Source organism: Trifolium pratense, linkage group LG1 (assembly GCF_020283565.1).
Source record: "Trifolium pratense cultivar HEN17-A07 linkage group LG1, ARS_RC_1.1, whole genome shotgun sequence".
NCBI classification, from domain to species: Eukaryota; Viridiplantae; Streptophyta; class Magnoliopsida; order Fabales; family Fabaceae; genus Trifolium; species Trifolium pratense.
This window is the reverse complement of record NC_060059.1, coordinates 12,713,900-12,739,950: the sequence shown is the minus strand read 5'-3', so window position 1 is coordinate 12,739,950 and position 26,051 is coordinate 12,713,900. Positions and strand designations below refer to the sequence as shown.

Genomic DNA, 26,051 nt, shown 5'->3' with positions numbered 1-26,051 from the left:
GTGTGTTATGAAAGATGTAGTGGTTTTGTGTTCTTTAAATACTTATTAGAGTAATGTGTTTTTACTTTTTTTTTTGTTGACTACTAATGTATCTATTGACTAAATTATTATTTTTTACTAAATGTAATAATTTACTGATTTGTTGACTAAATGCATGAGAGCCTAAATTAATGTTTTAAGAATCGATCGACTATAACAAATGAAATTCTTACGGGTTCTATGAATGGAATAGTGATTTGTAGAAATCGAAAAATAACTCACACATTAACTATATGGATCATGCTAACCGGTGCTCCCGGGCACTGATTAAGAAAACCAAAAAAGGAAATTTTAAAATTGAAAATAACACTTTTTAAACTTTCGAGGCGTTGACTGCACAAACTTCAATATGATATTACTATATTTGGTTCCTTAAACAGTGCTCCCGGGCACTGTTTAGCATTTTCCTAACTATATTAACTAGTGTATGTAAATTAAATTAATAATTTTTGAATTATTGGTGAATTTTAGTTGTGTGTAAATATGTTTAAATATATGTGTGATTATATTTTCTAAATATATGTAAATATATTTTAACATTTACGGTTTTAATAATTTCTAAAATTTATTTTGACAAATGAGCATCAACAATTTTTATTTAATAATTTTAGTCTTTTTTTAATTTAATTTAGAAAGTTTTTAGGACAATTCTAAGTGGGAGGAAAAAGTATTTAGCACTAAACTAACATGTTTTTAGCACAATTCTTTTCATCAATTCATTTTGTGGTTGTAAGAATAAGATGACATGCGTAGATTAAAATAAGACCGTCTATTAAAATTCATATATATATATATATATATATATATATATTCATATTGAACCATCCAGATTTAGACAAGTGTTATACGATAAATGCATGAAGATTATATATTTGGACAACCTTTAAGTCAAACTGAATCAATATACTTCTTGCATGTATTACAATTATAAGAACCGCACGACTTGAGTGTCAACTACCAAAAAAAAACTTATTTTAATTTCTACTTTGTTTTTGTTTCTATATTTCTCTTGATTGAGATCAAGTAGATCACCTACACATTGTAGACAATATAGTATTTAAAAATGAGACACATATTTATATTTCTAAATTATTTGGATTGTCCTCTTTTAATTGAATGCCTCCAACATCAATATACTCTCGATCTATATAAATTTTAAGGCACTTCAAAATCAATAAATAGAAGTCTCTTTTATCCTCTTCAACTTATTCACATGAAAAAAAAATAATTATATTCCCATTAATCAACAATTTTTTATACAAATCTTTTACCTTATATAAAATAATAAATGTAAAAGAAAATAAAAAACAAATAAGCTAAAACATTAGACTAATAAAATAATAAATGAAAAAGAAAAGTTGTCTAATTACAAACATTATATCAATTAAAAAAAATGATGGCTTACAAACTGTCATTAGAGTTAAATACACATCCTTACATGAGGTGTCATTTCATAGGCTTTATAAGGAGCAAGGATGCAACGTAAGCAAAAATAGAAGTATGTTTTATCCTGTTCTCCTCCTTCACATGAAAAAATAGTCATATTCATATTAATCGATTCAACTCAAAGTTTAATTAATCATCGAACAAAACACCGGTTGATATTTAAAAATATCCAACCTAAAAAATAAATATAAAAAATGATTAGAGATGTTCTAAACTCAGAGTAATAGAAAAATTCCAATTTACAAACATATTAATATGTAACTATCACATATAGCCTAATAGCTAGAAATTTCACCCTTAAAATGGATAATATGATGTCTGAAGTTCGAACTCCGACCCCTATATATTAAATACAATATCCTACCAACTGAATTAAGCTCACACCACATTTTTTTAAACGAACCATTTTCCAATAATTGTTTAAGATGATATAATAACATTTCTTTAATGCAGTTAATTAAGAAACAAGTCTTTGTCCTCAGCCATGAGCTGATGCGCATGCATGTGTTGCTAAAGTTTCTTTTGAAAAGCCAAAGAAATTTTATTACTATTAGCTAGAAAGCAAGCTATAAGCAGATAAGCTACAATACTACAAGTAAACTCTACTATACAAGTAAATACTGCCTCCCTCGCAACATGCCTTTACCACTTTGAAACAAAGACATCAATTTCACCAACCAGTACACTAAAGTTCTTACTCTAGTTACTATACTAACCATTGCACTTTCATTATTGTTTGGTGAAAGGAATATTTGTACAATTTGGCAGAAATTATAATAACACGAGTACTGAATTAATGGTAAGATATATCAAGTCATTAAGATAGTAAAAAAAGTACTACTTTATTTGGTGAGATGTATTAATCGCAAAAATAACTAGTAATTTTTTTTATCCATTTTATCATATCAATATCATACAAACATGTGTACTAGAATAAGGATTCATCGAAAATGACAAGATTAGATGCTCATCAAATAGAAGAATTTTTAACACTTACTACTACTACCTCTAGGCTCTATCATTAATTACTTAAAACACACCTTCAAAGAATTTAATTTTTTGTCACTTAATTATATTTTATTTAAAACATATTTTAGTAATTTTTTTTAATCGGCAAAAGAAATTTTATTCATAGAGGAAGAAAATTGAAAAAGTATACAATATGGATACATTATTTTAGTAAACAGACCCGTAACAAAATGATACATTAAATATACTATATGATCTTTTTTAATAATGGTAATGTGAGAATGTAAAATGAGACTTATGAAAAACTGCCGAGGTCTTTCGTAAATGTAACTTAGTTAATACTACTAATTATATGAGATATTATTGAAAGGACTGAAATTTGAACTCCAAATTCTTTATTTCTTCACATTTAAAATATACGAGTTAAACCACTTAGTGACTAAACTACTTGAAAAAAATGGAATAATATATAATAGCATATTTAGTGAAAATATTGGTCATATACTATAACCAATATAGCTGTCAAAAGAATACTATAATCAATATTGTGTAAACAAACTTATACCCAAAAAAAAGAGAAATATTATTTTTATTTTTAATCCTTTTAGTCTTTTATTTTTGCCACCGTGGATAAGACCCACTTGATATGTTATTTTTTTTTTATAACGATAAAATTTTATTACAAGGCAAAACACACTTGTTTTAGTTCATAAGATCATATAGGTAAAGCATCGTGACAATTATATGTGGGTGGAATATTAATTTAAATCATCATTTAATTGAAGCATAATTATTGATACAATGCAAATTAATAAAATGTTGAATATTTTGGTTGATTTTAAACAAATGACTTTTCACTTGTGAAATGAGAAAGAAGGTCCCCATTTTAATTTTTAGGGGGTTATTTTTTCATTGACTAAATAATCCACCATTTTTAATTTCAAGATTTACATAAGTCAAGTTCGCAAAGGAAAAACAATAATGTTATAAAATCAATTGGAACATGAACACACATGTATGATGTAACTTATTCTAGTATCACACAAAATTGATACTAAATTTGTCAAATGGAATTATGGAATCTCGCAAGTCCAGGTGTACGTATATCTTTGGGTTGGTAATGTCCCTTTAGTGGCATAAAGAAAACAAGAAATATATCCTTGTACTACATTATTCCGAATTGCATATTCCTTAATACTAAGTGTGCACACAAATAAATTTGTCTCAAAAAGAGATTGTGTACAATATAAATAAATTATTAATTGATGAAATTTCATTTTTTTTTTGTAGCACAAAATTGATAAAACTTCATGTTATTCTCTAGCCAGGTAGTAATTAATGATTGTTTGCCGCCCAAGAGCAATTAACAAACATTTTTATTAGTAGTTTTAAATTTCATTATCTCACAATTTTTTATAAACATAATTTTTACTGTATGCAATTAATAAAATATGTATTTGTTTGTGTTGAAACTCGGCTCGAGGTTGACATAAACTATTTTTTCAGCTCGAGTTCGGCTCATTACGAACAGTTCAGTTCGGCTCGTTAGGTTATGTTCATTTTTAGCTCGAAATTTAACTCCAAAGTTTAACAATAATTTTTTTCCTAACTCGAACTCAATTTGAGTTCATGAACAACTCAGTTTAATTAATGAATCAGCTCGTGAACAAAACGAGTCAAACTAATATATAGCTCAAGTTCAGCTCATTTAAATAATGAATTTAATTTTCAGCTTAAATTTGACTCATTTGATTCATGAACCTAGTCCAACAAACCAATTGTCAAATCGAATCTCGAACTTTATCCGAGTTGATTCCGTTCATTGTCAACCCCACTTTCTAGATTATTATGGATTTTGAAGTTATAACGTTCAAAATGGTTGGCAAAAAGCAAAGTCTCATAATAATACATAAATAAATGTTCTTCTTTTTTAATGACATGTATATCAAATAGTACAAAGTTAATGCAGTTAAGAAACAAATTTGTGTCCTGCCAATGCATGCGTTGCTGAAGTTTTTTCTAAAAAGCCAAAGAAATTTTATTGCTACTATAGAAAGCAAGGCATAAGCTGCTATACCCAAACATAGAGTACTAGTACTACCATACTATAAGTAAACCTGGTAGACCAAAACCAGGTATGAGTTTTAACTTTATACAGGTAATATAATACTATCTTCACTATGCCTCTACCACTTGAAACAAAGAAATTAATTCACCCAGTACAATAAACTTTAATGAAGTAATTGCTATAGGAGAAAAGTTGTCCTTACTTTTTCTTTTTGTTGGCAAAAGGCCTTAATCTATTACTACTCCTAGTTACACAAGTAAATAACTAGCAATTAATTTGATGGATTCATCGAAAATGACATGCTTGGATGCTTTTCAACAAGAAGAATAGTCTCTTAATATAGGAGTATATTTTATTTAAAAAATATTTTAGTAAATATATCTATATACAAAATGGATACATTAAATATACTAGTATATATGAAAATGATAACAGAGACTTAGAAAGGGGCTGAGGTCTCTCATAATTAGTGTAGCTCAATTGGTGATATACGAGATATTATTGTATATATGGAATATGATCGTACCGTATCTTTTGGCATTGAATAAAATCATACAATCTTACACAACTTCATTTCATTATCATTACGAATTAAATTGGATAAATGTCAAAATTCATTCAAGAAGCTTTCATAGCTCAGTTGGTTAGAGCACCCGTTTAGTAAGCGGGAGGTCTTGAGTTCAACTCTCAATGAAAGCATCGTTTTATTTTTGCACTTCAAGTTCAAAATGCTGTCATAGGCTAACCTACCCGTTCTTGCGTAATCAAACGACCAAGGTTCAGAACAAGGCATTAAGAAATTTTAAAAGAAGGAAGTAGGTGGCTGGATACATCATTATATACCCTTTTGTTTCTTACTTTATACTTTCTTATTATTCGGTAAGATTTACACCATCAAAAGAAATATTTCGATAAAATTTGCACTAATAGAATATATTTTTCAATGGATGGAGATTAGGATATATATATATATATATATATATATATATATATATATATATATATATATATATATATATATATGAAAAATTATGATTAATTTAAGAGGGGCGGATGGTAGCCATCACCTATCATACTTAAAACAAAATTCAAGCATTCCATCATTCATTCTTGTATTGCCCTCGCGGCTACTAGATGAGTCAACTAGAAAGTGAGCTCCCCCCCCCCTAACATGCAAGGTTTCATACTATACTATTTATACATGCCTATTATAAGTTGGTATATGCATTGTTTTAGTTGTTTTGTGTTCTTCTATATATGCTAGTGTTGCATTCAAGAGATGGGACATTAATGATCATAGATTGGTGTCATTATATTCTTGTGTACTAGTGGCTAAATAGTCCGAAATGACTACGGATACCTTCTAATTTACTCAATCTAGTTCTTTCTATTTAATGTATAATATATAATATTAGTTTCGTATAAACAAATGTTATGATTTTATTTTTTGGTTCTTGTGAAAAAATTATTTTATTTGTGTGTTATTAAAAAAAAATCTAGCCCCCCGTCTGATTGAGTTATGGATCCGTCCCTACCAATAACCCGACCCATTTTGACAACTCTACTTTAGACACCTGATCAAACAACTCCTCTTTGCATTCACTTTATCTCTCCTCTCCTCACAACTTCATCATCTTCGGCCAAACAAGATCACCTCTCAATTTCCTGTCACTGATCTAAATCCAACTTTAACGAGAACATTATTGTATTTGGTTCAATTCCAACTTCAATTGGGTCGTGATTCTGGACAATTTTATCTCAGTTTTGTGTGGACAATTCTTTCTTCAAAATTATTAACTGAATCTTAATTCTTAAAAATTTCAATTTTTTATTGACTCATTCTCATAAACTTTATTGTTTGATTGGTGAGAAATTCAGGAACACTCTTGGATTTGTCTTTGAAACACTAACTCAGGCCACTTTAATTATAACTACACTACTTTTATATGCAAAATAATTTCTAATTATAACAGTTACAGTTACACAAGATGGGGAGAGGTTGGAAAAAAATTGTGGCTTTTATCTGTGAAGAATTGATTAAATCTAATGGTAAAATTGAGTTGTACACTACACGCTCACCCTAAAAGCCACCGAGGATAAAAACAAAATTCGAGGATTAAAACATGAAGAAAAAGTGCATTCGGACATTAGTTTTATTTTGAAAAACATTAATAAATGGTAAAACAGCATTTAAGATAGTGAAACAGTATTTCCCATAAACAAAATAGCTCCAGAATTTGAAAGATGAGTTTTTTCTAGATAATAAATGGTGGAAGTGCTCTGTACTTTCAAAATCTCTCGGGATCTGTACAAGGTAAAAAATTAGTGTGAATGAAATGCTCGATGCATGAGTAAAACAAGGATTAATAAAAGCAGCGAGTGAACTATACATAATACAAAATGATTGCACCACACTATCTATTTCCTGTTTTAAGACATTGCAAAACAAATTTTCATCAATAATAATAGGGACACTGGATATTGGATAACATAATGAATAACAACTTGACTCTAGGGTAAACTTCATCGACAAAAAAAAATTCAAAGGTAACAGACGGGTAAAAACTCTAACGAGCATCTGGCATTTTGCCAAAACAACCCACAATTGTAACTAAAACTTGGTGACTCCAAACTACTACAATATAATGAAAGAAAAAATCATGACACTGAACATTCATTTTATGCAATTATCACTTCACAGAGGTCCAGTAGTATTATCTTTCGGTGACAAAAAAATCAAGCCACCACACATCTGTCACCATATGAGATATGAAAAACCAGGCATTGTAGAAGCCTACGCTAATCATGCAATGCTCTATTTACCAATGTTGGACCTTGTTGGACACAAAGAAACAACACATTGATTCGACCCCAGCTTTGTCCCATCATACCGGAAGACTCTAATGATAGACCAGCCAAAAACTCCTGCAGTTAACAAAATTCTTAATAAACTCCAAACAAATCTTGAGAATACAGGCATGCAAATTACTACTAATAATTTCATCCAAAAAAATTGTAGACAAACCAGAAAAGGCTAAATATAGAAGACATGTCCCCGTTAAAGCATGAACATCTACTGATTGAAGTTGAATCCTCCAGAAGGCACAGAAGGAACCTCTGCGCCACCAAAGTTGAATCCTGATTGTGCGGCTTCCCCTGGAGGCATAGTCTCATCTTCTTCCTCCAACCAGTATGTCTCAAGAATCTTCACAGCCTTTTCATAAATCTCTGTGTTATCATGACTCTGGAGGTTCTCAATTTTCTCCAAACCCTCAGCATCATCAATCATTTGGGCATATAGGTTCACGTCACCAGTATTGCCTATATTCTTATCAGCTTCTCCAACCTTCAAGATGTTTTCCAGGCCTTCCAGACAAACTGTCACAATCCTAGGATCGGGACAGATAAGAAGATCACACAAGGGCTTAATACACCCCTGACTTACTAGGTACCTGTTAATCATGGAGAATAATTCTGTTAGGATATATAGGATAAAAGATATCTTGCAAGAAAAAATAAATTATAACACCATAATAACCCTCCTGGGGAATATTAAAAATGTGTCTCCCCATACTTGATTTGTTCGTGAGATCCACCAGATGTAGCATTTGAGATAGCCCAAGCAGCCTCTTTCTTAATATCAAATTCAGCATTTTGAAGCAGGTTCACCAAAGGACCGAATATATTGCCCTCAATCACAGCCTGTTTAATTATTAGCAAATTAGGATAAAGGAGTTGTTGAAGAAACGTTCACTGCAATCAGAATGCTGTGAACAATATCAAATTATAATCATCATACAATTCAACTGTACCTGAATCTGCTGTTTATTCCCAGCTGTAATGTTTGATATGGTCCAACAAGCTTCCTTCTTGATGCTTTTTTTATAATTATTGGTCAGCAGATTGAATAGGCAAGGAAGAGACTGATGATTGATGATAACCTATGGGGCAGAGCACCGGGTTAAAACAAACAGTATAAATTATGAAAAGCATGTTTCAACAATGAAATGTATCATTCCCGTAGTATAAATGATAAGGATATCTCAGCAGAAACTTGTTGAGGAACCACATGACAGAGGAGTCTTAAAAATTCAGAAGAAAAAAAAAATAGAATGATCATCACACAATCCGGGGAAAACAAGGTATTTTAATAGCTCCAATCCAAAAAAGGTTTGGCATATGACTTAAGCAATAACATTTATATGGGTGTGTGCAAAAGACTGAGGTGTAATGATAACAGCAAAACCATAGTAATATAATAAGGAAACCATAAAATGATTAAAAAATAACAGATGGACAAAAATGACAGATAAATAACATCAACAAAAGGTAACAATGCGATCAACAAGCATACAACTTCAATAGTGAAAAGCAAAATGTAAACAAAAGTTTAGTATATCTGAAGGATTAGTCATGTTTAAATAAAAATAAAATAGAAGAGGTTGTTGCATGTAATAAGGTTATGCTGTCAGATTTTTATTTTGTTCAACAGAAAACGCAGTAGTTAGTGTGCTCTGTTAGTGGGAGTTGAACCCGTGTGACCTTGTCACTCCACCCCTAGTGTCCCTCCTCCAAACCAACCCATACCCCTTGTAATCCCAGCTAACAGTTCTTTCTTTATCCCTAAAAAAAAGAAAGGCAAAGGAACTTGCTTTCAAAACAACTACAAGAGATGTTCCTGAAGTGAATACCTGAGTTTGCTGATCATCTCCAGTGACAATGTTTCCAACAGTACGAAGAGCAGGAATTAGCACTGAAGGAGATGGGTGCCTGAATAAGAGTAGAACAATTAGAATTAAAAAAGGAAAATGTCACGGTGGCACATGCATTCTTGCACAGCAAAATTTGAGATGTGAGGTACTCACAGTAGAAGCTCAACCAGTCGAGGACAAACACCAGCTTCAATTACAGCTTGAATTTTATCATTTGTACCATCAGAAAGATATGAAAGGGCCCAGCAGGCATCAGTTAAGACTTCTTCATCATTTGAATGAATAAGACCAGCAAGGGCAGGAAGTGCAGGTTTAACCTATAAAAAATATTAAATTTGAGATCCACAAAATAGAGCATAATAGCAGCTAACACAACACAAGCAGTAAAACAGACAGATATTAGAGAAATCAAATATTGAGCCAATGGATAGCCCTTCAGGTTCAAATGCACGAACAACAGATAAGAATTGTTTGTACTAGGGCTTACTCCGATTACAAACTTTGCAACTTCATGATAGAAATGCATGAAAGATTTCACTTGAATAGAATAAAGAAGAAAAAATATAACAGTGTTGTTCATCAGATCAGGAGACCAACTCTACTTACGTATTTTGCATAATACTCTAATGTAACACTCTAAAGTCTAATCTATAAGGTGAGTAAACAACTAAACGTACTCTTCATTTTGGTTGCTATAGCAGGTAAATTTAAACAATTACTACCGCTCAAGTAGTATTTCACCTTGGCAGAGGAGTGCATTACAACAAAGAAAAGTAACAGTTAGAATTTTTTTTGCCTGGACTCAGTTATTTGGTTCATAGAGAATAAGCAATGCATGTTTTTATACCTGATCAAAAGGAGGCTGTGGCTTGCCCCTGCAGAAGTTAGAAAGTGTCCAGGTAGCATTCCTCAGCATAGAAAGCTTGGCATGTTCATTCAATTGTGCCAAAAGAGGAACCAAGGCTCCATGACCGAGAACAAGATCACGGCATCTGGGAGAATCCCCAGCAACATTTCCTAAAGCCCACACTGCCTGCATGCCAAAAACCCCACAGGAGAAATGTTTAGTTTTCAGGAAAAAGGATACCATGGTACAGTACACAACTACAAGGATTTGTTTTCATTCTTATGATATTTGTTGCACGATAATAAATAAAACCACTTGGCAGAAACATAGTGCATCTACAAAAGTTATAAACACACACGGCCAGTTTCGTAGTTTTATACAAGTTATAAACACACACGCCCAGATCCAAAATTCGGCAAAAACAAGTTTCGTAGTTTTTCGTGGAAAAGTTATTTAGTTTAGAGCTATACCTTTAATTTCATTTCAATAACACCCAAAAAAATATTAGGACCCCAACCTATTTAAAAATTACTAATAATCTCAGTTTCCCAAAGTTTCTGCATGTTGAAGGTAGTTAAGATATGTAGAATATACCTGTTCACGAACATCATCACTAGAAGAAGCAAGGAGCTTCACAAAAATTGGGACAGCCCCATGGTCAATTACCACCTTAGTGTTTTCAGACGTTCCAGAAGCGATATTTGTCAAAGCCCAAGCTGCCTCAAACTACACCACAAAATACATGATATGTTAATTACTAATTAATAATTAAATACTAACTAAATAAACAGATAAAACCCTAGTATACAAACAAACCTGCAACTGTGGAAAATCCTCCCTCATCAGAAACTCAACAAAACGAGAAACTACACCAGTCTGTATAACCTCCTCGATCGGTGGAGTACGTTCTGGCACACAAAAATCCAAGTCAATCAAATAAGTGTTAATTAATTAAAAATCACTTAACAATAAACAAGAGTAATCAATCCAATTTCAAACCAATAGAAAGCAGCTTTCGAAACTGAGTTGTTGCCTCAAGCTGCAAGTTATTATCATCGCTCCAAGCACTAGCAACCATGGATGGTAAATTTTCCAACTGCAACAACAAAGAAACGCAACTAAAATTCACATATATAAAAAAATAATTAAATAAATAAATCACCTAACCTAGGTTAACACAAATCTAATAATTAACAACAAATTAAACAAACTAACTAATGTTTCGCAATTAAAATTCAATAATTAAACAATCAGAATACTATGAATATTGAATACACCGTTGATCAAAGCAATTTATGAATCGTGAATTAAATCAAAATTAACCTTCTTCTCTACGACGGTGGAGTGAAGAGAAGAAGGAATCTGCTGAGGTGGAAGACCTTCGCGTCTCTTTTTCATCAAACTTTCTTCTCTACGATTCTTACGGATCTCAACCATGGTGTCCTCACGGCGTCGGCGACCTTCTTCAGCATCGACAGCGACTTTGTATCGATTGCGACGGACCTCGGTCCTGGAGTTTGCGTTTGGGCGATACGACATCGTATTGATGAGAAGTGAATGAGAACGAGAAAGAGGAAGAAGCACGCAGTGAACACTGCACTGCTCTATTGATTTGATTGATGAATGAATGAAATAAACCTAACGGTAGGGTTTGAGTTTTGCTATAGATAATAAATAGAGAGAGACACGAAGAGATTTTGGGAATTATTTTTTTTGTAAAGTTTAAATTTAAAAATTGTTTTAATGCATTTTTGATGTTTTATTTTGAAAAACATGAAATTTTGATCTCCTATTTTAAAAGTTAACTTTTTGATCCCCTATTTTGAAAAACAGTTTTAATTCCCTATTTTAGATTTTTCTGAAATTTAGTCCCCCAACTCAATTTGGTAAGACTTTTGTTGATGTGTCAAGCTCATTAATGACGTGACAGTTTTCATGTTGACAAAACATTTTAATGTCATTAATAAATAGAGAGAGACACAAAGAGATTTTGGGAATTATTTTTTTTGTAAAGTTTAAATTTAAAAAATGACTTTAACGCACTTTTGATCCCCTATTTTGAAAAACATGAACTTTTGATCTCCTATTTTAAAAGTCAACTTTTTGATCCCCTATTTTGAAAAATTTTAAGTTTTAATCCCCTATTTTAGATTTTTTCTGAATTTTAGTCCCCCGACTCAATTTGGTAAGACTTTTGCTGATGTGTCAAGCTCATTAATGACGTGGCAGTTTTCAGTTGACAAAACATTTCCATGTCATTAATATTTTTTTAAAATCAAATATTTTAAAAGTATTAAAATAATAAAATAATTAATGATAATTATAAAACAATAAAATAAACCTCTTTACATTATATAATATTAACTAAATTAATTGATAAAAAAAACTAAATTAAAACTTTTTACCTCATTATATAACTAAAAATTAGTAAATTACTCAAAGAAGTCAGAAAAGCAAACACTGGTTCCCAATCATGACACCCAACGAAATCAAAAACACTAATAATCACGCTCGTGTTAACATCCTTCGTCTTTGTTCGCTCCCTCTCAATCGTTTATTGACTTTGTCCTCAATCATTAACTTTTTTTGGGTAATTTATTGATTTTTTTTATTATTTATATATATATATATATATATATATATATATTTGTGTGTGTGTATAGAGATTAATTTTACTGATTTTTTAAATTATTATTAATTAATTATTTTATTGTTTAATACTTTTAAAATATTTTATGTAAAAAAATTAAAGACATGGAAACATTTTGTCATCACGGACATTGCCACTGCAATAATAAGTTTGACACATCAGCAAAAATTTGACCAAATTAAATTTGAGGACTAAAATTCAAAAAATCTAAAATAGGAGGATCAAAACTTCGAGTTTTTCAAAATAGGAAGATCAAAAATTTGACTTTTAAAAAGGGGGATCAAAAGTTCAGATTTTTCAAAATAGGGGATCAAAAAGTTGATTTTTAAAATAGGGGATTAAAAGTTCAGATTTTTCAAAATATGGGACCAAAAATGCATTAAAGCCTTTAAAAATTTGTTTATGTGAGTGTGCCTAAGAAAAATTTGTTTAGGCTCGTGGCTATACAAGTATTTCTCCTTGTGAGTATGTGAGTACCACAATTTCATAAGAATGAAACAATATCTCCATATAATGCCATAATCGATTAACCAAGAGTCATATTTTCAAACGATCCTTCCTATGTCCCTAGCCATACCACCTTCAATTAATTCATTAAAATCTTCAACAAAAAAAGTAATTAGCTAAAATATTAAGAATAATGAATTTTATGTATCTTATATCAACAAAACATCTTCGTAGTAATCATGCTTACATAATCATGATCCAAATTTATTACCCAAATTTATTACCCAAATTTATTTATGTTTTACATCGACATAGTCACATATATATATCCATCAACAATCATGAAAAAAATACATAACATAAAAAAGTGGGCCATGAATAAAGAGCAAAGATAGTGGACAGAAATCATGTTGATTCGTATCAGTGGTTGCCTGCTTAGCCGAAGGATGTTCATAGGAGAAGCCATGGAGGAACGGAGAAAAATCACCAAACTGGTGCAAACAGAAATTTTCAAAGAGAAATTAGAGGAATTGGATCATCAAATGATGCACAAACAGAAATTTTCAAAGAGAAATTAGAGGAACTAAAGTGTCTTTTGAAGGAATGTTTTGAGGAAATTCAATTTTTTTTGTCAAAATTTCATTGTTTGGGTGATTAATTTGTACAATTTTCAAAATGATGAAAATTTTACGAAGTATTTTATCTAAGTTAAATTTAAGAAAATTCAAATGACAACGAAAATTTTCCTCCCATATGTTTCAAATTTTTTAAATTGACCCCTATAATATTTTTAAAATTGCAAATTTACCGCTAAATTTTCCAAAGTTGCAAATTTGTCCCTACATTTTTTAAAATTGATCCTTTAAATTTTTTAAAATTGCAAGTTGGTCCATAATTTCCAAATTTTAACATCGACAAAATTATTCACAATGAAATTTCATATTATTCTATCCAAACATTTACATGGTAATTTAAAGAACATCATTTGAATTACTTTTAATTCAAATCATCTAAAATTTCTAATTACTCTGTACAAACATACTCTTAGGTTGTGTTTGATTTGTTAAAGGGTAAGTACTGGACAGAACAGCACAACACATGACAGAACAGCACAGAACAAACTTTTGGGATATTGAACATTTTTTTGTCTTATACGATATTTTGTTAATAAAATGATATTTTGGCATTTTAGACAACTTGTACTGCGGACAAAAAGTTGTGCTGTGGTTTAGTGAGGTACAAAAAATTCTGTTTTTGTCCTGTCCATTGCTTCCCAATTTGTCCAGTTCCTGAAACAGTTTTACAATCAAACACGGTACAACTACAGTTGTCCTGTCCAGTCTCTTATTTTTAGCGAATCAAACGGACCCTTAGGGTGCGTTTGATTTGTTAAAAAACAAGGACTGGACAGAACAACTCAAGTTGTACCGTATTTGATTGTAAAACTGTTTCATGGATCGGACAAACGGGGAGGCATGAGACAAGCCAAATATAGAAACTTTTATCTTTCACTAAATCACATCATACTTTTTGTCTCAAATACAAGTTTTCTAAAATAAAAAAATATCATTTTGTTTACCAAACAAACTATTCAATATCATAAAAGTTTATTTTGTAGTATTCAAACGTGTATTCTCCCCGTGAGCTTAACTCGATAGGTAGGGACATCAACATTTTATATGAAGGAGTTGAGGATCGACCCCGAACACCCCACTTATCCATTTTGAGCCACTATGTTACCTGACAAAAAAAAATACAGTCCCTGTGAGCTTAGCTCAGCTGATAGGTTTGGAATATCGCGCTATATGTGCAAGAATCTTTGTTCGAACCCGAAACACTCCACTCCGGATAAGCTACTAGTACTGTCACTAAATGGACCGGTCACTGGTCAAAAACAATTGTCTGGATGGATAAGATTAACAACATAGATAGATCCAACGAGGCGTATACTATAACTGTAGGCCACGTGTCATTCCATCGTCCTATGGCCGCCACTTCAATGTATCCAGCGGCCCCCAATCTCAAATCAAATGTACCATTGACATTTGCAGAAAAGATGCGGAATCAATATTTTCAAGCAAAATCAGTTTGATGACTTGATCCATCCATCCATCCATGTATGGAAATTGTAGATAATAATAGTATACTCCGTTTGTCTCAAAATATAAGCAAAAATGAATCAAGAAATTTGATGTATTTGGTTAAAGATTCAGACCAGATACATTCATTTTTGTTGATCACTTTTTACTTATATTTTGGGACGGAAGAAATATAGTATATCTTTTTATATTTTTTAGAATTTTTTTTTAATAAAAAATCTTTTTATTAATTTTTTTACGGTTACTTATCTTTTTATAATTGTGCTTAGTTGGTAATTTTTTTTAAAAAAAAACTTATAAAGAGATTAATTCCTCAAGTCTTGTAAGACGTAAATAAACGATAATTTTTTTATTAGAGTTTTAACGCTGCTGCATGCCAAAACTACGAATCAAACCCAAGTCTTAGTTAAGTTAGACGAGACTTATATCATCCCATCTAAATGCTCTTAAGTATTTTTAGATAATTTTATCAATTAAATAGATGAATGAAAAATAAGTTGTTGACTTCAAACCATTAATGTGGGATAAATATTTAAGAGAATTTTAATTTTTAAAAGAAATAATTGTTTGTCGAATTTACTTATTACCCAATGAATTTCAAATTATTGGAATCTTTCTTAAATTGTATGTTAAAATAAAATAAAAAACCAAGAAAACATAACTAAATTAACTATAAAAAGTAAAAAGTAGGTACAGTACTAGTTAAGCTTATTAAGTTATTAATAAAAAAAATTATCTTGAAACTTGTACATTTAACACATTGAAAGTGTAAGAAGTTACTTTACGAACATTAATTTTATTTTTTATTTTTATTTTTAATATGCTTAACAAGTACTCTAGGCACTGTTTAGCATGACCCTAAAAAGTAAATTAAAGTATCAAAATCAATAATATAAATTATTTTATTTTTTTAGTTTTTAACCCTCTAATTTATAGAAAAAGAGGACTTTAATAATTCAAAATTCAACCAGTGATAAATCTGGCTAAAAAATTATGACACATGTATTTGCAACTTCTAAATACTAAAAATTATAATGAGAATGCCATCGCAAGTTTATATAGAAATGATTGACTATTTTTTATGATTAGTTGATTATCAAAGTGATTGTTTGCCTTGATATTTTCACAAAAAAATTATATCTCCATACTTTTTTTTTTGACGCATTATATCTCCATACTTGTAAATTTTAATTTAGTAATATTTTTCCCGATCATTTTCTTCACTATTTATATTTCCACAGTATTCACACTTTCACAGGCTTAGACCTACAAAAATCCTTATCATATTTTCACGCCGACAGTGACTCGTATATAAACTATTATTACGTCTTTATATCAATGTGTTGGCAACGCACAATATAATAGTTGCAGAAATTTACATCATATTATAAACCCTATAGCTCAGAAATTTTTCTTTCGAAATTGCTTCAAAATTCAGAATTATTTGTAACAAGTAAGTTTCTCTTATTCATCTTCTCCCATTCTTATGTTATTATTATTATTATTATTTATTTTCCTCAAACCAACTCTATTTCCTTATTTTACATGTCTTATTCAAAAAAGAAAGAAAGAAAAAAGGGAAAAGTAACCGAAGAATCGTACTAGTACTTTTTTTCGTTATTTTATGCATAATTTTCAACTTTTTTTTTTTTTTGAAAATATCTCCAAAAAGGTGAACAATATTGTATTACTATTATTTTCATAGATGAAACAGTGTAAGAACATTCTACTCAAAAGGTACTATTAATTTTTAATTTTTTAAGCTAATTAAATTATGAAAATGTTCTTCATAGTATCTACCAGAATAACCGAATTTTAAAATTTTAGATATATTGCAGAAAGTGTTTACCTGTATCTTTATTGATCATATATATATAAATTGTAGTAACAGAGATCAAATATGCAAGAATTTCAGTGTCGAATTCGTGTTAATTACGTTACTACTTCGATTACAGGTTATTTAAAGATGGGTTTGGAGGAGAATGTAGAAGATAGCGGTTGTCAATGGACCTTATGCAAACATACATTTTATGATTTATCACATGTTTCTCCTGTGGTATTTATGTTCATGCTGAAAGAATGCTATTATTATGGTATGAATTTATACTTTTGTAATGCTAATATTTGTTGTTTGCATTAAGATGAGATGTTGAGTACTAAATGTTTGTTGAAATGACTCAACCAACTTTTCTTTAGGTCGACATCAGTGTTCGTTGTCGCTGTGTTGAACCTATGACACTTACGGTCTGTTTGGATAAACAGCTTATTTGCAGCTTATATAGCACAAACGATTATCATCATAAGCACTTATGTAGAAACTTATGAAAATAAGTTGTTTCTATATATTATTACGAGCTATTTTCACAAGCTATATTGGAAAACTTATGAAAATAAGCTGAAAAACTTGTCAAAATTGTCATAAGTTGTTTTCATAAGTTCTCCCAAACTGTCGAACAAAACTTATGCCAATAGATAAGCTTAAATAAGCCAATCCAAACAGGCCAATTCTGGAGGCTTATCTTAAGTGCCCTTATAATCAATGATTGATTGATGGATTAATATAATTGCTGCAACTTTTCTTCCTTTGAAAGCTTAGATAGTTGATTGAATGGTAGATTGAAACACTTAGATTATTAATCATATATTGTCCTAAAGCTAGATGTTCTTGGCGAAATGTACTATTATTAATCATATATTGAAACACTTAGAAATGTACTATCCTGTACCTTTTTGTTACGTGTGTGTGTGTGTGCGCGCGCTACAACCTCTTTAATTTGTTGTTACCCACTTTTTAGCTGTTTTCTTTTGATTAGAAAAGCGATTCTAAAATCAATAGTGGCTTCTTAGGGTCCAAAAACTTGCTGAAAGTGATAGTGATCTGCAAAACATGAAAAGCCTGTAAATGAACATTCTTTAGAATTTAATTTATTTCTGGCTCTAATGAAGGAGACCTTGGTAAAGTTAGGTTAAGCTATTTTTTCGACTAAGACACAAGTTGGCAATTTTTTTTGTTGCAATTGAAATTAGGGCTGTTGATTAGATTTCATGTGGTATGTGTGTCATCAATCTGCATTCTGTTTCTTACTTTTTTCTCAATTGCATAGGCAATTGTAAGGCGACGGTGAAATTCCGAGCCCTTCAGGAACAGCTACGTCTTGTGCTCCATAATGATCCAAAACCTGGACCAGCAACTTTTGTTGTTCAGTGCCTGTATGTGTCTCCCGTGTTTGACAATCAAAGTCAAGGATTTACTCATTTGATTATATCTGCTTTTCGCCGCTTCCTGAAAAGATCAACATCAACCACTACAGAAGACTCCTTGGATGCAAAAAACTCGGCTGCCTATCTACTCGTTAATATTATTAGGGGCCAGATCAAGCATGATGAAATGATAGTCATGAAAATACTAGAAACTTTTGGTGTAAAACTAACAAATGTTCAGAAAGCCCTGTGCCAAAATAAAGAAAAAGATTATTTAAGTTGGGGCATGGCAAAAGAATTGATTGAGCAGTATACTTTGGAATTGGTGAAATCCCAGTTGTACACAATAGCTGTTACTTTAATGGAGCATTTCTCCATTTCCCACTACAGCCAATCTTTTCTCCTTGAGATGATAAAGAGTAATCAATTTAAAGCAGCAGAGAAGTGGGCAGCATTTATGGGGAAGCCTATGTTGTCCATACTTATTCAGGAGTTCATCAACAGAAACATGCTAAAGGATGCCTACGAGGTTATAAAGAAAAATAATCTAAAGCAGGATTTTCCAGATGTATACAAGAGGTGTAAAGAAAGGTGGTTTATTTGTACTTATACCATGGAGAATATTTTCGCTCATTTTTTCATAGTGTTGTTTGATTTTGTTCATAGCATCATAAATCTGACTCCGCCTCACCTCTTCTTTTTTTAATTCTCATATACAAGTTTATCTGATTGATTTTCCAGCTCACTAAAGAGCTTAGCAGAAAAGGGATGTTGGGACGTTGCTGAGGCTAGAACAAACAATGATAGACAGCTTATGGAATATTTGGTTGGTAATTTAATTTATTTATTTTTGTCTTTCTTCTTTTTGTAACGACTGCATTATAATATCATAATGTGCATCGTGTGTTGCATAGGTGTATTCCCTTGGAGACTCTGAAATAGAAAAGCTTTATTTTTTGAACTATGTTCTTTACAGTTTATACTGAATGGTACTACCATTTTATTAGTGCTCATATGATCCGGCGTTTTGATTTCTTTATTTTGTTGTTTTTAAATGACACTCAGAAAACCTGTTTCTTATTCCCCTCTAGTTTGGCCAAAAATTAAACCCGTGTTAAATTTTTAGCTTTTTATCTGTCTATTTATTCTATATCAAAATCAGAACAAACATTTCATCCTCACGTGTTACTATGTTCTTCATATTCAGTGGGTAATATGGGCTGTGTCAGATTACAGTGCATCCTAGGACGTGGGGTTATTTCTTATCAACCTCTTACTTTACATGCATGCGCTTGGTAAAATTCAAATTGCTTAGGGTGGATATACAACAAAATCTGAATGCAAATATTAGGCTGTACAATTCCAAACAACCGGGAACATCGCAACAAAATAGTGTTGGATCGGTCACTGAAGATCATACTACTTTCCGTGCTGAAGTTTTTGGGTTATAGATAAAGAGAGAAGATAAATAATACAAGTAAAATGTAATTATGATTGGTGATTTGATAATACAAAAAGATTAAGAACTAACCCCTATTTATAATTGAATAGTGAAACAAATCATAATGTAATAACTAATAACTAAGTAATATGAAAACTATTGTTCAGAAACACTCTTAGATATGAAACCACTCTTATGAGATAATTCTAAATTATTATATTACAGTTGAGCAATAAATTATAAATGAACAAAAGTTGTGCATTAGCCATAGTAGGAACAAAAGTACAACGACGTTCAAATATTTTTGTTGATTTTCCAGAGCAGTAATTATTAATTTTTTCTTGTCAGATTCTTAGCTCTGATAGCCAGGATGAAATTTTCAAATATGTATGCTGTGATTTAATAATTCTATATGTTCAAGGTTTATTTGGCAATGGAAGCTGGTTACATGGAAAAAGTTGATGAACTATGTGAACGGCACTCCCTAGACAAATTTTTATATATTAAAGGTAAGGCAATTTCTTGTGACCTTCCTTGCATGCATTGATGTTGTTACCATTTTGGTTTGTCTACTTAATCGTAATGTAGACTGTAGTGTGTCTGTTATCTGTAACTTAATTATCAGCTGATGAACATAGTACTGCTTATTTCCTGTAGTGCTTGAAACAAGTATCCCGCAAGGACGTTATTTACATCTTGAGGAACTGATGATTGAAGAGATTATTTGGGTTGATGAAGTTGAAGGTTTGCTTGATGCAACATGTCACATTGAGGATGTTAAAGTTATAGGTCTTGATTGTGAGTGGAAGCCTAATTATGTAAAAGGCAGCAAGGCAAACAAGGTAAATTAAAATAATCTTTGTAATAGGTTAATGCTTCTCCATCTAAGAAGCCCTGATACATGATTCAATATGAGCACGATGGGGATGCAAATACGAGGATACCATATATTTCCAAATATAAAGATACGATACAGTCTAGATAGTAGATATGTTAACGCTCATATACTCACTCAATCACACCCACACGTGCGCACTACACAGTACACACACAATCTTGCACGTATCCATGCATAACACATTCATACTCACATGTGTGCTTACATGTATCTATGTATAAACTTAAATGCACAATTATCTTGACAACAAAAACTAAACAATATTCCACTCGGTCTAGATATGTTAACTAGAGCTTTGTTTTTGATCCATTTTTCTTCCTCCCCACCAAGGAGAACCAACAGAGTTGGGACAGTGGTGGTGAGAGGTGATAGTCCTATCCTTTGCTAGGAATCCATATCTAAGAGAGTGCCTAAGAAGTATTGGGTTGAACAAAATTTAAAAAAAAAAAATGAATAATAGAATACTTCTTGGGTACGTATCGGAAAATATCAAAAACATCGGTATACGTCTCGGACACCGATATTTTTTCGTTTTTGAAGCATCTGGGTTTCCATGGATTTTTTCTCTGCTTACTTAAATTGTATGAAGTTATGTCTGGGTTTCAGCCTTTGAGCTATGACATTTTTCTAACAAACTCAACTCTTGATTCTCCTGTTAATCCTTTTCTCCTCAAATTTCCATGTTTAAGGTTTCTATCATGCAAATTGCTTCAGAAAAGAAGGCCTTCATATTTGATCTGATAAAGTTACACAGAGAGGTGCCTGAAAGTTTAGACAACTGTCTAACCCGCATTTTGCTGTCACCTGGAATTCTAAAACTTGGTATGATTTTTTTATTTCATTAGTCTCACGGGTATGCCAGCAAAAAATACTTTTGGTGAACGATGCGAATAAGAATGTTGTTATTGAAGGGATTCAATAACATGTATCTTTTATTCTTTATTACAACTGACCCTGCTAATACGATGAAGCACTTGGTGTGTTGTTTGTAACATTTTAAGTCTGAATTAATAATCACTTGGTGCGTATCGGAAAGTATCAAATATTTATCCCTTAAGCATATGTATTGGTCTGAGCAAACAGGATTTGAGTCCCTTAAAGCATATATGTCACGAATATCGAGGCCTAACTCATCCTTACAAAACCGGCTTATAAGGTGAGGATTGCCTCCTCTTTATAAACTCGTCTCATGAGTCCTATTTATCCGATGTGGGACTAAATCCCACCGAGTGTTGGCCGCTAACACACCCCCTCACGCTTCAGCCCGGCCCAATGGGCCTGAAGCGTGAACGATGTCGGAAGCCCAACGATAGACCCAATAGGCTCTGATACCATGTCACGAATATCGAGGCCTAACTCATCCTTACAAAACCGGCTTGTAAGGTGAGGATTGCCTCCTCTTTATAAACTCGTCTCAAGAGTCCTATCTATCCGATGTGGGACTAAATCCCACCGAGTGTTGGCCGCTAACAATATAGTCCTGAGTTAATCCTTGGATTTATTTTCAGGGTATTGGTAACCATTTGACATGATGTGAGAAATTAGTCTCTCTCCTATACGGTGGAAGGATACTCTGGGACAAAAAACATTAGTAACCATTGCTGCTCTGTGGCATGTATTTCAGGGTATAATTTCCAATGTGATATGAAGCAACTTGCTCACTCGTATGAAGAGCTGAAATGTTTCAAGAACTATAAAAGGTTGCTGGACATCCAGAAAGTTTTTAAAGATCCTCGGGGTGGTTTGGCTAAGCTTGCAGAGGTATTATACATATGAGTAGCTGTTTAATGTTTCATATCTGAGTTTCTGTTGATCTGATATTTGTGGATGGGTGATGATTAAATCCCTCATTTCTCTGTGTTAGCATATTTTGACAAAATTTGTGTGTTTATTGGTAAATCAGAAAGTACTGGGTGCTGGTTTAAACAAGACAAGACGAAACAGCGATTGGGAGCAAAGACCTTTAACTCCAAATCAAGTAATTGCTCCCCCCCTCCCCCCCCCCCCTTTTTTTTTTCCGCTATTCATAAATCATAATGCTCCATTGCTCTGTCTTCATAAAGAGAGTGCAAGATATAAAAATGTTTCATATGACAAATCATGAATCATGAAGGGAGTGCAAGATATAAAAATGTTTCATATGACAAATCAACTGAAATTCCAAGATACTAAGTAGACGTTTTATTTTTTTGTTTTGTTTAATAACTATGTTTAACAAATTATTACATAGACATCTCATAACTCACCATGATGAATGAGTCGGAAAAAATCTCACTATGATGAAACATTGTAATATTATTTTCTAAAACACTTGCACAAATATGTACATGATCGATTACTTTGGTTAAGTGTAAAAAGTTTACAGTTTACACCGTAAATTCATTTAACTTCCTGATAGTGGATTTAATGTTCCAAATTATGCTTGTATGATACAATCTCGTTTGCACCGAGTTATTCAATAATCTAACACAGTTCTATATGCACAGCTAGAATATGCTGCTCTGGATGCTGTTGTACTTGTTCACATTTTCCGCCAACTTCCTGATCAAGGAGATGAGTGGAAGTCTTGCATCGTGAGTGACAATACTCTTTCTGCTAGGCAAATAAGCAGCCAGTCACCACCTTTAAGTTTTCCATTATTGCAATTCTCTTTCTCTATATTCTTTCATTTTCTTTATGTTTTTTAGTAGTTTCGTTATTTTTGCCTGGGCACAACATTAAATCCTTAGTGAACATTTACATTTACCATGCATCAGATTTAAAATACCCTTAATTGGTATGCTTAATTATTTTTACTGTTTAAACTGCCATCCAGGAATCCCACATGGAAACCACCAAGAAGTACAAGAAACGTCCCAAAAAATGAAGGAGAGCTTCTTTTGCCATCCCACATTTCTAAAAACCAAACATGTTCTAAAGGATACTTCCAGAGCATAAAAACTGTGTTTTTTTGGGTTATGTACTTCCAAAGTGACTTTGAGGGGTGGGAAACAAATTGAAGGAGGCCGGGATTGACACCAAAAAGAATTGAACCTTAACTGACGTGTAATTATTTGAATTGATTAAAGTGTATGCCGAAAACATTCAAATAAGAAAAATTTTATTGTTATGAAATGTAAATATTTTCTGTCCATCAGATTTCATCGAATATTATCTTTGATTTTTTTTTTCTGATCAAAACGTTATGCCTGTTTTGTTTGGTCACACAATGCTTGTTCCAAAATAAACAGTACTATAAAACGTACTTGATAATGATGAGTTTGGCTAAATTCAGACATAACATATCCTCCCCTACTCTTATTGCAGCAATGGATGACATTTACCCCCATTCATCTCTGACCTCTCCTTTCCTCTTTGCCAAAAATATAGGTAAAAATTATGTATAAAAAATAATTCCAATCCTTACACAATCCTTTAGTTTCATCTATCAATGTCCTCTCTCACTTTCTCTCTATCTAACTGAATTTACACTTAAAGGAAGATTTCTTCAAAAAAATATTTAAAGGAAGATAAAGGGAGAGAAAAGAGAGGTCTATATAATCAGACATCAAATACATATAAATCAGATTGAGTTTTAGGATAGATCAAATAAAAAATATGGAAGCAATTGGGCACAGGCAACCTCGATCATTATACGGAGATGCAAGTTTGTATGATCAATGTGATGGGCGTGCGAGAACCTTACACGAGAAGGAAATGACCGTGGCAAGGACCAAGGACAAGACCACTGCTTATTGTTCTTATTACGAACCTCCTCCTCCTCCACGTAAATGGTGTGGTGAGATCACGAAAAAGCCATCTCCTTCATCGTCATGGTGGAATGATAGAGAAATGAAGAGAAAACGTAGAGTGGCCAAATATAAGCTTTTTGCAGCTCAAGGTAACCTCAAATATTCTCTCCAGAAAGGTTTTCGCCATTTCAAGAGCACGTGCAAGAAGATCGTTGCCTAGCTTAATGTGTGGGATGTATGTGTCAGCCTTTATCTTGCACATAATATAGGTTAGGGACCTTAATTCATCATGGTTTTCCATTGATGTAGTGTATACTTTGTGTTTTTGAGAGCGTTTGATTTTCATTTCTTGTGTATGTTGTTCATGGCTGGCCCAATTTGTTTTGAGGCCTTAAGCGATTAGTTCCGCGAGGCCTTTTTATAATTAATAATATATTTTTATCATAATTATTTTTTAATAATATCGCTTTCGTATATTTTCTTTCTTATAAAGTTTATTTAAATAGTTTTCGTGAATTTAGTTCAATTGACAGAGACATTATATTATATATTCAGGAGTCAGAGTTTGAACCCTAGATATTTCACTTATTCACTTTTAAGGTGAAATTTCTAGCCACTAAACTATTTAACAAAAAAAATTATTTAAGTGTAATCATTAAGGTTGATATGAACTTATTTATCTTTATATATATACACGCTAGTTGAATTTAATCGATTAATAATTATAGATTGGTCTAAGCGCAAAAATCTTTGACATCTGAAGTTTGATTATTGACTGTTGTTTACGGTGAAAAGTTGGTTGAATGAGAGAAATAATCTTTTATACCTCAGACATAAATTAAACATCATTACATTTACTTCATGGTTGAAATTTTTGTACCTTTAACAGGAAAAGCCAATTTTTTCATGATATTCTAGCCTAGCCTATCCTACGTTCAAACCAACCAGAGTAAAATTCAAGACACTGGATGATATGCAACAATATATTGTAAAATATTAAGGATTACAGAACAACTTTAATTTAAAATAACTTTTCATCTAAACTATTTTTAGAAAATATAACTATCGTAAAACCAATAAATAATTTAACTATTCTTTTTTACAATAGTATAATAATATTTTAAAGTTAAAAAAAAAAAAGTTAAAAAAATAAAGATGCACAACCCACTTGTTAATCTAATGGCGTTAACTTGAGACCTTAGAGTGTGCTTCTCTCAAAGTCTTAGATTTAGTTCTCCCTATTGTCAATTTATGCGGATCAGTCCATACTGAGAAGAAAAAAAACTCAACTTTAAATGGATCTCCGCAAGTGGGTGGTAAGTCCTTGGCCAAATACCGAGTTTAAAAAAATAAAAAATAAAATAAACGTTATTATTGTATTTATAAACTTAAATAATTTTAGTGTAATATATTAAATCCATTATATGTGATGAGTTCATATACACAAAATAGTACTAATAAGTCTGGGCAAACGATAACAAGTACTCCGGACAATTTTTAAGA

At 31.7% G+C, this 26,051-nt stretch overlaps 3 protein-coding genes and 1 non-coding gene across 6 annotated transcripts; 3 read left to right on the top strand and 1 right to left on the bottom strand.

Moving 5' to 3' along the window:
* The first annotated feature begins 5,147 nt into the window (after positions 1–5,147).
* TRNAT-AGU lies at positions 5,148–5,221 on the top strand. Its single transcript has one exon. It is a non-coding gene; the product is annotated as a tRNA-Thr (tRNA).
* Positions 5,222–6,885: 1,664 nt separating this feature from the next.
* On the bottom strand, positions 6,886–11,811 carry LOC123891725 (importin subunit alpha-2-like). Its single transcript, XM_045941648.1, has 11 exons — positions 11,405–11,811; positions 11,081–11,177; positions 10,898–10,989; positions 10,676–10,807; positions 10,082–10,267; positions 9,388–9,551; positions 9,214–9,292; positions 8,335–8,463; positions 8,097–8,224; positions 7,548–7,974; positions 6,886–7,447 (listed from the first exon to the last, which is right to left on the bottom strand). Exons 1-10 carry the CDS (start codon positions 11,618–11,620, stop codon positions 7,596–7,598), a joined length of 1,602 nt encoding a protein of 533 aa, XP_045797604.1. The 5' UTR covers positions 11,621–11,811; the 3' UTR covers positions 6,886–7,447; positions 7,548–7,595.
* A 4,468-nt stretch (positions 11,812–16,279) lies between these two features.
* On the top strand, positions 16,280–23,950 carry LOC123891552. Of its 3 annotated transcripts, XM_045941466.1 has the most exons (12): positions 16,565–16,730; positions 16,841–16,881; positions 17,233–17,370; positions 18,382–19,069; positions 19,220–19,304; positions 20,341–20,428; positions 20,577–20,761; positions 21,507–21,639; positions 22,442–22,578; positions 22,721–22,795; positions 23,304–23,390; positions 23,633–23,950. In XM_045941466.1, exons 3-12 carry the CDS (start codon positions 17,244–17,246, stop codon positions 23,681–23,683), a joined length of 1,656 nt encoding a protein of 551 aa, XP_045797422.1. In that variant the 5' UTR covers positions 16,565–16,730; positions 16,841–16,881; positions 17,233–17,243; the 3' UTR covers positions 23,684–23,950. The 3 variants fall into 3 exon arrangements, with proteins under 3 accessions (XP_045797542.1, XP_045797422.1, XP_045797501.1); XM_045941586.1 differs by lacking the exon at positions 16,841–16,881 and having other exon boundaries at positions 16,280–16,730; XM_045941545.1 differs by lacking the exon at positions 16,565–16,730 and having other exon boundaries at positions 16,876–17,014.
* A 464-nt stretch (positions 23,951–24,414) lies between these two features.
* Positions 24,415–24,768, top strand: LOC123888520. Its single transcript, XM_045937607.1, has one exon. It carries the CDS (start codon positions 24,415–24,417, stop codon positions 24,766–24,768), a length of 354 nt encoding a protein of 117 aa, XP_045793563.1.
* The last annotated feature ends 1,283 nt before the right edge of the window (positions 24,769–26,051 follow it).